Source organism: Chanodichthys erythropterus, chromosome 6 (genome assembly GCF_024489055.1).
Source record: "Chanodichthys erythropterus isolate Z2021 chromosome 6, ASM2448905v1, whole genome shotgun sequence".
Classification (NCBI taxonomy): Eukaryota; Metazoa; Chordata; class Actinopteri; order Cypriniformes; family Xenocyprididae; genus Chanodichthys; species Chanodichthys erythropterus.
In genome coordinates this window covers 20,033,521-20,047,110 of record NC_090226.1, presented here as the reverse complement: position 1 = coordinate 20,047,110, position 13,590 = coordinate 20,033,521, and the positions used below count along the sequence as shown (strand labels likewise).

At 36.4% G+C, this 13,590-nt stretch overlaps 2 protein-coding genes across 13 annotated transcripts in view; both read left to right on the top strand.

The window, feature by feature from the left end:
• mcf2l2 (MCF.2 cell line derived transforming sequence-like 2) overlaps positions 1-9,754 on the top strand; it is a 109,593-nt gene extending 99,839 nt beyond the window's left edge. For 7 of the 8 annotated variants that reach the window (XM_067388348.1, XM_067388347.1, XM_067388351.1 and 4 more), the window contains 3 exons: positions 434-549; positions 5,975-6,069; positions 8,526-9,754. In XM_067388348.1, coding sequence (XP_067244449.1) covers positions 434-549; positions 5,975-6,069; positions 8,526-8,626 — 312 coding nt within the window. In that variant the 3' untranslated portion in view covers positions 8,627-9,754. The remainder of the gene's footprint in view (positions 1-433; positions 550-5,974; positions 6,070-8,525) is intronic. The other variant, XM_067388354.1, reaches the window with a different exon arrangement.
• Positions 9,755-10,994: 1,240 nt separating this feature from the next.
• The window catches only part of ect2 (epithelial cell transforming 2), a 43,110-nt gene continuing 40,514 nt past the window's right edge, over positions 10,995-13,590 (top strand). For all 5 annotated transcript variants that reach the window (XM_067387364.1, XM_067387365.1, XM_067387368.1 and 2 more), the window contains exons 1-3: positions 10,995-11,269; positions 11,849-12,030; positions 12,198-12,277. In XM_067387364.1, coding sequence (XP_067243465.1) covers positions 11,898-12,030; positions 12,198-12,277 — 213 coding nt within the window. In that variant the 5' untranslated portion in view covers positions 10,995-11,269; positions 11,849-11,897. The remainder of the gene's footprint in view (positions 11,270-11,848; positions 12,031-12,197; positions 12,278-13,590) is intronic.

Genomic DNA, 13,590 nt, shown 5'->3' with positions numbered 1-13,590 from the left:
ATTTTTTTTTGCTGAATTTAAGCAAGCTCAGATAAAAGATAGCAACATTTTACAATTAGTACTGAAAGGATGCCAGATTATCTTTGACTTTTAAACACCCAGAGGAGTTTCTCTGTGTTTAATCCTCCTGCCTGATGAATGAGGAATGGAGATCTGCTTCAAAAGTCAGGCTTGATAACAGCTATGCAGCAAAAAGTCATCCAGAACCTCTTTAATGGTGGCTAGAGGGAATTAAAGTGCACATGCATGGTTCCTACCACCAGAGGGCATCATTGAATAAACAACAGATAAGATTTCCAAGAAAAGATTGACTAAACACAGACCCCTGCATGAATTTTAATTTCCCTGTCTATTACCTTCCAGTTCCAGTAAACCCCAAAACTGGTGCCATGACCCTGAAATAAATAATGCACATCTTTGTCTTTCTCTTTAGGGGGATAATGATCGCTATCAGGTGCAGTTGACGTACGAGTCAGGTACTGCTCAGGATCTTTCCGTGGAAGCGGGGGAGTTAGTACAATTCCTAGAAGAGTCGGAGAATGGCCACTGGTGAGTAATGAGTGAAGTCGCCATCCAGATATATTCCTGCAGGCATCACATGCTGCAGTCATTCTAGAGGGCTTCACTAGAAACCTGACAATCACTAATGAAACTCACACATAGCTTACTTTGTTTGAGATCTCATTGTTGGTTCTCTTAATATCATCGTTCTAAGTTTTGCTTTAAGTTTTTGCTTGCAATCAAAATGAGAGTTTCATAAAAATGTAATCAGTAGTTTGCTTATTTATTCAACCAAGCCATTCTCTAGAAATTAGAAATTGGGTTAATGACATTTCTTGTGTCATTTATTTTTTTCAAAAATACATTAAACATTTAATTGACTTAATATACCTCTTTTATGATAAGTCTCATTTTAATTTCAATAGTAAAATTAATTTTTGTCAGGGTGATAAAACTGTCCTGATGTTAATGAAGAAAAAAAGGGAAAAACGCTAATTGAATGAATGAGTAATATAATTGAAGAGAAACAATATTGAGAAAAATACGCCTTATTAATATTTTAAAAACCCAAAAGGCATGTGTATATATAATTAAGATGAGTTGAGTACATTCACATGTGCAATATGTTATGTTATTGCACCAAATTACATTTTCAGAGTTGCTAAATTGAAACTTCTTGAACATGGTAGGTGAAACCAACATTTCTAAATGCATTTATAAGAAATTGCCACGTGTTATTTGCAAGCTATTTTTTCTTAATTATTATTTTTCTTCTCTCTTATTTGATGTTTAACCAGTTGCCTTAAAAAGCAGAGATGAAAGAGAAGTTTCACAAGGGTCTAATGCACCCCATTTTGAGGATGCTGAATACCACCTAATCTAACATTTCTAAACTAAAATGAAAAAGCCAGCCATATTCTGAAGTATCTCATACATATTTAATCTTGAAAACTGTCTCCAGTCATTTTTCTGCTTTGTAAAGTGTTTCAAAGTTTTCTTTGCTCACCAATCAACCCCTTCAAACCCTTCATAAGAAGTTTTCAGGCTTTCATGGATGTGGATGTTTTGACATTGTGCAGTGCTGAGCTAAAGTTAAGGTAGCTTGAGCCACAGGAGGCTTTAGAGTTTGCTCATTTGTGTCAGGAGGAGTGTATGCGATACATAGCCAAGAAACTTGAGGATGGGCTGTACTGTCTACATTGATACTGATCGCCAATATCACAACATAATCCCAATATCCCACAGTATAACCAATAAAAAGTTTTAACCTACAAAAACACTGTGCACTCTTATTAAACTTGACCCAAATAGGACAGTTCTGCTGTAATATCCATGTTGGTCCTGGAAAATAATCAAGATCCAAGCTCCTAGAAATCAGGGATTAAGCATTTATTTCAGTCGACATGCTATTTTTTTTTTTTAACTCCCAAGATCAATTTCATGAATATTTTACAAGCTAGCATGTAATTATCAAAACCAATAATTTAATTTACTATGGGCTCTACAGTATTTAGAACATTATTGACTCTTATTATGTAATTGCTTGTATCGTACAATTTCTAACTCCAGGTAATAGTTATGGAGCTCCCAAGAGGACATGGTGATGGAAAAAACTAAATTATATTTGCAAAAGTTTTGTGTTCCCCCAAGAAACTTTGCATTTGCTCACAAAAGCATTGAAATAAAGGCTGTGTCTGAAATCACCCCCTATACACTTTAATAGGGCACCATTTGAGGGGTCAGCCATGTGAAGCCATAGTGGACGTATCCCATAATGCACCGCAATAACGACAGCTAATGTACACTCAACCACAGACATAACATTTTGACATAGAATGCAAAGTTTTGTGAGAAAATGCAAAGATTGTTAGGAGAACATAAAAGTTTTCCAAGTGAAGGCAAAAGCGTTGAAATATAATTTTTCCTTCAATCTCAATTTTCCTATGACTATGTCTCCGTAAAAAATGTATATAATCTATAACTATGATGGTCATAGGCGCACAACACAATAAAAGCAAAGAAAATGTTAATTAATGTTAAATACAACAGAATTAAAGGTGCAATATGTAATATTTTCTGTCTGCTAGAGGTTGTTAGAGGTCTTTTCAAAACAAAGGCGTAGCTTGATGACGCCAAGTTTGAGCGTGGAATCTTTGGATATATAGTCTTCACCTCACAGCTGGTGGAAAACAATTGGGATAGGACTCGGGCAGAAATCATGTTCATGGATGTGATTATTAATGTTACTGTAGTATGAAGCAGAGCAGGAGCGAGTGTTGTGGGAGCTGAATGAGGCCGCTGGAGCGATTGCGCAACACACGCCTCACGAGCAGCAGAACTTTTATTATGTCACAGTCGCCGGCGCCAGTTCTGCTTTTCCGGTCAAGCGTATTAGGTAACGCAGCTCTGTTTATCATATTAGATACATTTGAGTGTGTTGAAAATTATGTTATAACGTTACTCGGCGGCTGCTGTGAGACATTTGTTGCACACTGCAGTAAGATAGATCGATTTTAGAATATCATATTAAATGCTGGATGACTTATGTTGATAAATGGCAAGACTAAATGTGCTCACCTATACAGGTGCTGGTCATATAATTGGAATATCATCAAAAAGTTGATTTATTTCACTAATTCCATTCAAAAAGTGAAACTTGTATATTATATTAATTTATTACACACAGACTGATATATTTCAAATGTTTATTTCTTTTGATTTTGATGATTAGAACTGACAACTAAGGAAAATCCCAAATTCAATATCTCAGAAAATTTGAATATTACTTAAGACCAATACAAAGAAAGGATTTTTAGAAATCTTGGCCAACTGAAAAGTATATACATGAAAAGTATGAGCATGTACAGCACTCAATACTTAGTTGGGGCTCCTTTTGCCTGAATTACTGCAGCAATGCGGCGTGGCATGGAGTCGATCAGTCTGTAGCACTGCTCAGGTGTTGTGAGAGCCCAGGTTGCTCTGATGGGGGCCTTCAGCTCTTCTGCATTGTTGGGTCTGGCATATCGTATCTTCCTCTTCACAATACTATGGGGTTAAGGTCAGGCGAGTTTGCTGGCCAATTAAGAACAGGGATACCATGGTCCTTAAACCAGGTACCGGTAGCTTTGGCACTGTGTGCAGGTGCCAAGTCCTGTTGGAAAATGAAATCTGCATCTACATAAAGTTGGTCAGCAGCAGGAAGCATGAAGTGCTCTAAAACTTCCTGGTATACGGCTGCGTTGACCTTGGAACTCAGAAAACATAGTGGACCAACACCAGCAGATGACATGGCACCCCAAACCATGACTGACTGTGGAAAATTTACACTGGACCTCAAGCAACGTGAATTGTGTGCCTCTCCTCTCTTCCTCCAGACTCTGGGACCCTGATTTCCAAAGGAAATGCAAATTTTACTTTCATCAGAGAACATAACTTTGGACCACTCAGCAGCAATCCAGTCCTTTTTGTCTTTAGCTGCTTCTGACGCTGTCTGTCTGTTGGAATGCGACAGCTGAAACCCATGTCTTGCATACGTTTGTGTGTAGTGGTTCTTGAAGCACTGACTCCAGCTGCAGTCCACTCTTTGTGAATCTCCCCCACATTTTTGAATGGGTTTTGTTTCACAATCCTCTCCAGGGTGTGGTTATCTCTATTGCTTGTACACTTTTTACTACCACATCTTTTCCTTCCCTTCGCCTCTCTATTAATGTGTTTGGACACAGAGCTCTGTGAACAGCCAACCTCTTTTGCAATGACCTTTTGTGTCTTGCCCTCCTTGTGCAAGGTGTCAATGGTCGTCTTTTGGACAACTGTCAAGTCAGGAGTCTTCCCCATGATTGTGTAGCCTACCGAAATAGACTGAGAGGCCATTTAAAGCCCTTTGCAGGTGTTTTGAGTTAATTAACTGATTAGAGTGTGGCACCATGTGTCTTAAATATTGAACCTTTTCACAATATTCTAATTTTCTGAGATACTGAATTTGGGATTTTCCTTAGTTGTCAGTTATAATAATCAAAATTTTTAAATGGAATTAGTGAAATAAATCAACTTTTTGATGATATTCTATTCTAATTATATGACCAGCACCTGTATAACAATAATTCATTTTCTGTCTATAAATATATCAAAACAGTTGTTCCCTTGTCTATTAAAACATGTATATTAAAGCGTCTTTGGTGATTCCATGGTTTCTACAAAATAAAAGCGGAAACTGAGGGTAACGCGGGTATGACGCAATTGACAGGCGACTCGTCCCGGAGCCTTGGTTAAAATTGCAATTTTCTCACGATGTACAAATAGTTGCAAACATTTGGGATATTTTAAGTACTTAAGTGAACAAAATATACAACACTGGCCTAGTGGCTTTTGGATATTTTACTGCAAAATTCTTACATATTGCACCTTTTAGCCACAAAACAAGAAGAATGCTTCCAACCACAAGGGGGCGGTGTCAACTTGGAAAATTAAGTCAATGTGATGGATTTAAGTTGACCAAACATACTTTTTAGATCAGATGTTCGTCCATTACAGTATACGGTCCTGCTGGAAACATGGACCAGATTAGGATATATTGTCCTCCAATTCTATTTTAGGAGCAACTGCTCCTGGCTAGTAATCAGCTGCATTTCTGTTGTGTTGTGGCCTAATTTAATTGTGTTTTGAACTTTTTTTGCTAAGTACATTAGCTGTGTCTCATTTTAAAGGCTGTGTCCTCCGGAGGTCACATTGCGTCATTGAGGCTGCATCATTTCAGTAAACTGACCACTACATTCCAAAGTCATTAAAGGGTTAGTTCACCCAAAAATGAAATTTCTGTCATTAATTACTCACTCTCATGTTGTTCCACACCTATAAGACCTTTGTTCATCTTTGGAACACAAATTAAGATATTTTTGATGAAATCCAAGATGTTTTTTATCATTGGAATTACTACATTCAAGATCCAGAGAAGTATAAGACATTGTTAAAATAGTCCATGTGACTACAATGGTTCAAACTTAATGTTATGAAGTGACAGTTTCCTCTTCCCTATTAGTCTCATACGCAGTAAACGCAGTGCAGAGCTTCCGTGTTTACATCCGAATGCCAGCTCATAATTGGCTGGCTCCAGCGTCAGCATCACACACATGCGTCGTGGTGTTCATGAGAACGAAGGTCTTACGGGTGTAGAACAACATGAGGGTGAGGTAATAATGACAGAAATTTCATTTTTGGGTGAAATAAGACATCCTTTATGAAGTATGCGGCCAACAAATGCGACCTCCGGAGGACGCAGCCTTAGAAATGAGACAGCTATTGTTTGGTGTTGTGGGCCACCATATATAACAGGTCCATCAAACCTCTTTCGTTGTTTGAATGAAAATTCCAAGGAGTCAGACAATCATATTGACCCCTTGTTGAGCTCCAGGTTCTCTAGCACAAATCTGTATGTTCGTGCTACCGTTGAAGATGAACACTGTCTCTCATGTTCTAGGCTAGTCAAGAACCTTAGAACTCAGAAGACAGGACTGGTGCCACCCACTGTCCTGCAGTCCACAGCTGAGGAAGTAGACCTATACAGTAACTCTGGTACCACACACCAATCCCAGGAAGAGCAGCAGAAGGGCATGACTGACATTACCACTCTGGACACGCTTAGTTCAGACTGATGGTCACCATAAAATTCATTCACAGATATTTGACGCATATTGTATGAGGATTACATTTTTTGTGGCGATGCATTAGATGATGCACTTTGACCTCTCATGTCACTCAGTCCCTTCTCGCTGTAACACATATCTTACACATGAATGCACACAAGACACCAACGTGAAACATACCGGCTGTAATTTAAGATCTAGGTCAGTGGACGGCGAGACTGGCGGAGGCACCTGCTTTTTTTTTTTAAAGAGGTGTGCATGACATCACCTCCACAGGCATGCACTTCATTCCATGAAAACTCGGCATGCTCACAATGCCACTTTTGGTCTTGTTTGTCTGGTTTTCTCAAACTTTTGCTACTAATAACAAGGTGCTGCATATTCATTTAAAGCTTTGACTAAGAGCAGAGACAGCTCTGGACTCAACTGTAAGGATTATTGTCCTGTTAAAGGGTTAATTCACCCAAAAATGAAAATTCTGTCATTTATTACTCACCCTCATGTCGTTCCACACTTGTAAGACTTTTGTTCATCTTCAGAACACAAATTAAGATATTTTTAATGAAATCTGAGGGTATCTGAACCACACATACACAGCATCTTTGTTGGGTGAACTAACCCTTTAACACTGACCACAACATATATACATACAGTAAACATACAGTAAAAAGAGATATTATTACAATTTAAAGGGTTAGTTAACCCAAAAATGAAAGTTCTGTCATTTATTACTCACCCTCATGCTGTTCCACACCCGTAAGACCTTTGTTAATCTTCGGAATGCAAATTGAGATAATTTTGTTGAAATCTGATGACTCCGTGAGGCATGCATAGAGAGCAATTCCTCTCTCAAGATCCATAAAGGTACTAAAAACATATTTAAATCAGTTCATGTGAGTACAGTGATTCAATATTAATATTATAAAGCAACAAGAATATTTTTGGTGCGCCAAAAAAACCCCAAAATAAGACTATAGTGATGGCCGATTTCAAAACACTGCTTCAGGAAGCATCGGAGCATAATGAATCAGTGTGTCGAATCAGCGGTTCGGAGCGCCAAAGTCACGTGATTTCAGCAGTTTGGCGGTTTGACATGTGATCCGAATCATGATTCAGTATGCTGATTCATTATGCTCCGAAGCTTCCTGAAGCAAATGGAACATTTTTTTTTTTTTTGAGGCACCAAAAATATTCTCATCACTTTATAATATTAATATTGAACCACTTTACTCTAAACTAAAATATGTTTTTAGAACATTAATGGATCTTGAGAGAGGAAGTGTCATTGCTGGCTATGGAGGCCTCACTGAGTCATCGGATTTCAACAAAAATATTTTAATTTGTGTTACGAAGATTAACAATCAGTCTTACGGGTGTGGAATGACATGAGGGTGAGTAATAAATGACAGAATTTTAATAACTGTAAAATAACTGTTTTCTATTTTAATATATTTAAAATATATTGATTAAAACAATCACTTTTGCTCAATATAATGCATGCTTGTTGAATGAAGGTAATCATTTAGGTTTAATAAAAAAAAGTACTGACCCCAAACTTTTGAACGATAGTATATGCATATATGCCAATACATTTTATATTTTGTTAAATATAATTGTTTGTATAATTTTAATATATAAATAATACATTTAAAATGTAGAAATGAAAATACATAAATTTAGAAATGTTACACAAATGTGATAAAAATCTATAAAAGTACATTTAAATATAATAGATATAAAATAATAAATCAGATAATAAATAAAATAATGTAATAAATATAAGTTAAATATATATATATATATATATATATATTTACATATATTTCTATAATAATATATGTATCATCATTATATATAATATAATAATAAAAATAATATATAATATAATAATATATAATATGTATATTTTGAAAATTACTTTTGTATTAATGTATTAGCTATAATATCATATTACATTATTTTTACAAAAAGTTTTATTTGAATAAAAACTAACATTTTCTTTACGACAAAAATATGTTATTGCTTCATCCTTATCATCCTATAGATTCATCCTTATTGTTGAGCCCTACAGCTGTCCTGACCTGAATATATATATATACTGAAGTCTTTGTATGCTTTTCATGTTGCGCTTTCAAGCTTCTTAAACTGTGCTCTAGCAGGAACAACTCCCTCATCCCATTTCAAAAGACGTAAAGCACAGTAATAACTCTGAAGGTTTGCGTGTTTGTCATGTCTTTTCTGTTTTCTTGTTTGTATGAATCTTGTCCTTGCTATGATTGAGTGCTTTTGCAAGGTCTGGTTTTGTTTGCCACCTGTTTCCTATTGCTGTAAATGGAAAGACTGTACATTACTTAACTCATCTTCCCCCCTTTTTTTTCATTTTAGATATTTTCAGTGACCTCTGCACCGCTGCCCTCACCGATACAGAGGACGCAGACGACAGCACCAGGCCGCGTCCCGCTCAGGACAGCAGATTTGCATGCTGAACGTGCCGTGATGTGTCCTTGCTTTCCGTAGTGCCATGCTTATACATCATACTCGACAATAGCTCGACATCTTTTGTAATGCTACACAGACATCTGCTCCGCTGAAGGAATAGGTAAACTCTGCTGCTATACGACCGTTTTGAGAAAGACTGACCAGAACAGATTCCAGTCTTTTCTGGCCTTCTCCAGCGCTGACGTGACATTGACAACATTCTGCAGTCGTGAGTCAGAAATTCAACATGCAGCCTTCATGCGTTCACTCTGCTGTGCCTTAACAGCAAATGCAGGGGTATTTGAAGGGAAATATCCAGATATAATCGCAACAGACTTCATGTGGTATGCTATCTGCACCGAGATGGCCGTCTGAAAACACTGAGAGGAAGAGACTCTAGACAGTTCCGTCCTGCTGAAACTTCTACTGAAATGCTTAAATATACTTGATTGTTTTGTTGTTTATTTCTTATTTGCTTATGAGACTGTTGGTCAGAAACAGAGCACTTTTGATGAATTAATGTACAATATTTATACTCTCTTTTATATCCTGACATGAAAGCCATCTGTAAAGTTTCGTTCCTTTGCTGTTTGGAAAGCTGAATATCTTTAATCCTCCTCACATATTTGCCTCTACTTGATATATTCATCTCTATCATGTTGTGGTTGTACATAAAAAAATCTTGAAACGTAGTTTAAATGTGTAATATTTACAGATTTTTTATATTTCAGATGATTGTTGTAGCATAAATATTCCAGCTTTGCTGTTATTTTACAGTACTGCACGTGAAAGTTGTCAGTTTGTGCTAAACAATAACAGAATCCAATACAAAAAAATCACATGTACTGTATCCTTCCTGCTATGACATGAAGAACCAGACAATAGTTTGACAGTGAATGTAGTAATGATGCCAAATGTTTCATCTCATAACCGTAAATATCCACATATGATTGTGATTTAAATATAATTAGTGGTTTGTTTACTTTCCGTATCAACCTGATTATACTGGTTTGCTTTATTTGTTTGTATGTAAATATCTAAGCACAAAGATTTCATATTGAATGCCGACGTAATTCTTGGTAGTTCATATGTGAATATTTTGCTTAATATTACAGCTGATGTGAATATGTATTACATGACTGTACATTTTCAAATCCATAATGAAATACATTCATTACAAAACCATATATGACTTTTCGTATGGAGACTATGAAACCTCAACCGACAAACTTGACAGAAACTTTTGCTTGTGTTCCATCAGACTGTTTTTGGTTGTAATTGGAAGCTTTATTTTTAAGAGAAGTGCACATCTGAGAGAAGGACAGTGAGGAGAGAGAGGGACAGGCAAGATTCGCTTGGCTTTGTTCTACAGAGGGTGCTTTCAAACTCCCAAAAACTCCTGAGGGGCAGCAGGAGAGTAAAGCAGAAGAGAGAGAGGGACACAAAGACTCAGAGAGATGTGACAAGCATTGAAACCGAATTTTAAAAAAGTGCACTCTAGCAGCCTTCACTTTGTCCTTCGGTTTGGCTTCAGGTGTCTAAAGATTTTGAAGACACCTGGCAGTCTATTTATCATGAGTCGTTCCTGCCCGAAACCAGGCCGGACAGAAGAAAGAATGAGACTTCTGTCAGAAGGAAAAGGGACTGCTCTTTTGGACGAGAGGAGGGCAGGCTGAGTCTCAGTGCTCTGTTTCAAAGGCAGTTAATGGGGCGAGATCACATCAAGACTGCAGGATGATAGATTTTATTTCTATAACATAGCTTTTGGACAAAAGAGTTCACATTTAGGTTATTAATGAATGTGAAGGGGAAAAAAAATCATAGTTTAATCATGCATTCGCTTATTTTCATACACTGTCTTAATTTAGTTTATTTACAATAAAATACTGTTACTACAGTTATAGCTAGGCTAATAAATTAATATGGGATTTTCCAGTATGGATGTGCATTTTTTAATGGGCTAATGCTTTTAAAATCCCAATTAAAATCTCATATAAAATGTTATATTAAAGTATATTAATCGATTGAAATTATGGTAAGCATGGTAATGTTTGTAAGGCTAAACAGGCATTTGTCTATGAAGCTAAACAGCTAACTTGACTTTGTTCGCCACTTTCTTTGTGTGTTTTTATGAATTACATTGCAGTTTTATGTCTACATAAGTATCTTGTGTTTTATTCATAATGTTAAATACAAGCAATAATTTTGTCTCACTTTACCACAGTCCGAGCTGCTGACTACACAGCGCGCATCGCCGTTTGAATTCAAAAGCCAATCAGAGTCGCCGTTTCAGAACTTCCGCCGAGCTCTTCACTCTCAGCCAATCGGCGTTAGGCTCTTATGTTTGCTTGCTTTTTTGAATTCAGAGAGCTAGTTGAGCAGAGCCACCTATCAAATGAGCGTATACAATGGGCTTAAAATTTCAACTAAACTTATTTTCGTAACTTAATCGTATTCTTTTGCACTTTGGACAAACTTTACGTGTCATTGCGACGACGGCAGTGTTTACGTTTGCAAGCGTTAGTTTTAATCAATAGTTTGGCTAACATAAACTTAGATTGCTCAGCTGATTCGGCAACCAGCTGAACTCTCAGTGTTTCTTCATTCACCAGAACATTTTCCAGCACATATCTGGTCTAGAGCTTTGTACGGTAAGTTTTCATCATATATCTGCTTAAAGCTAAATACAAGGCTTTGTTTAAGAAGAAAATCTTTTGTTTAGAAGTTAGCTAGCCACCCCATGCTAGCGCATGTCACTGAAGTGGATTGCAGCTTCCAATCAGCTGTCACAGCATTGCTCTCAAAAAAAGCTGTCAAATCTTTACAATATGTGATACTTTAGATCATTACCGATTAAAATGCATATATGCTATGTTTTGTTACTCCTTTGAGGGAGTTAATGAACTACAACAACAGCATTTTTTATTATTGTAATGCTGCATTCAGAATAATTAACCATTAAATTTATGCAACTGGTAAGTTCAATTTTTTTTTTTGTTGATTTGGTTTTAAGATTCATTTTAGATTTTAGAGTGTGTATATATAATATATACACACATTCATTCATATATATATATATATATATATATGTATGTATGTATGTATGTATGTATGTATGTATGTGTGTGTGTATATATATTCTCTTCTTCCTTTATACTTCATTGAGTGTTTGTTTCTTTTTTTTTTCTTCCCTGTGCCGCCCTTTTCACTACTTTCTCTCTGGCCTTCAGCTCTTGATATTCTGGACAGGACTGGGTCGCCACCCCTTGTCACAGCGCCATGGCTGACAGCAGCATAGTTACTTTAGGGCCGGGCCGCAGCCTGCTGGTGGACTCCTCCGTTTACGACTCCCGAATGGCTGAGACCACAAAGGAGCAATTTTTCATGGGTCTACACGCAGATGAGACAGAGGGTAAGTGAGCCGCTCTCTTTCTCGGTCAACCTTATATCAACTGACATTTCTGTAGGGTGGACCATTTTACTGTGCACAAACATAACAACAGAGGTTATTTTCTACAGGTCTATTTTGTCTATTTCCATAGAGATTCACCTTTGCCTGTGGTCTTTTCTCCTTTTCAGATGTATTGCCCAGAGTTGAGACCAGGGTGGTGTTGGTGGGGGAGGCCGGCAACATCGCAGAACTTGAGAAAGCCCTTCAGGTACAGTAGATGAGAGTGAAGCTATTCAATATTCATATAAATTGATTTCACTGTAGCCATAGCCATATGGTTTTTACTGAGGCAAGATGAGCTTCATTAATGAGATGCAGTAATTTAGAATGGTCTGGTTTATTTTAAGTTCAGTGTGAGTTCTGATGGGGACAAAGTTTGAAGATCTTCTAATCTGATTAAAAGTAATTAGTTCGTTAACAGGAAGTCATTTTGTGTTGGCCAGCTTAGTGCCTTGTACAAAAGATAGACATTAATTTTTTCCGTTTACCTGACTGAAACAATTTGACTGTATTTTAGGATCATTTTAAGATATTCCTGAAATTAAAAATAAAATTTAAAAGGATAGTTCACCCAAAAATGAATATTATCCCATAATTTAATCAACGTACGGATTACTTTTATGATGGATGGATGTGCTTTTTTTGGGCTTCAAAAAAATGGTACAATTCACTCCCATTATAAAGCTTGGGAGATTCAGGATCATTTTTAATATAACTATGATTGTGTTTGGCTGAAAGAAGAAAGACATATACAGTATAAACCAAGGATGGCTTGAGGGTGAGTAAATTATGATAATTTTCATTTTTGGGTGAACTATCCCTTTAAATCTGAAAATTGAATTCATATACACTTGTGTCCTTGACTGATTAAAGTCTGAGTAACAAATGTAGTACACTTCCGCTCAAAGTTTTGGGGTTGGTCAAATTTTTGAAAGAAGGCTCCTATGCATACCAAGGTAGTATTTATTTGACCAAAAATACAGAAAAAGTATTATAGTGAAGTTTTATTAGATTTTACAATAACTGTTTTCTATTTGAATATATTATAAAATATAATTTATTCATGTGATGAATTTTCAGAAATCCTGAAGCATAAACATTTAATATCAACGTTGAAAAACGTAATATTTTTTTTGTGGATTCTTTGATGTATAGAACGTTCAAAATAAATGTATTTTCTGTTACTTTTGATTCATTTAATGTGTCCTTGCTGAATAAAAGTATTACTTAAAAACAATTTCACTGACCCCAAATTTTTGAACAGTTGTATAACAGTTGTTTTTCCTTGGTGACTTGGAAATGCTTCAACCAGGGTCCAAATTAAAGGGTTAGTTTCAGCCAAAAATGAAAATTATCCTATGATTTACTCCCCCTCAAGCCATCCTAGATGTATATGACTATCTTCTTTCAGATGAACACAATCAGAGATGTATTTAAAAATTTCCTTAGTCCTCCAAGGTTTATAATGGCAGTGAATGAGGGGCCGTGTTTTGAACTAAAAAATAATGCATCCATCTGTGA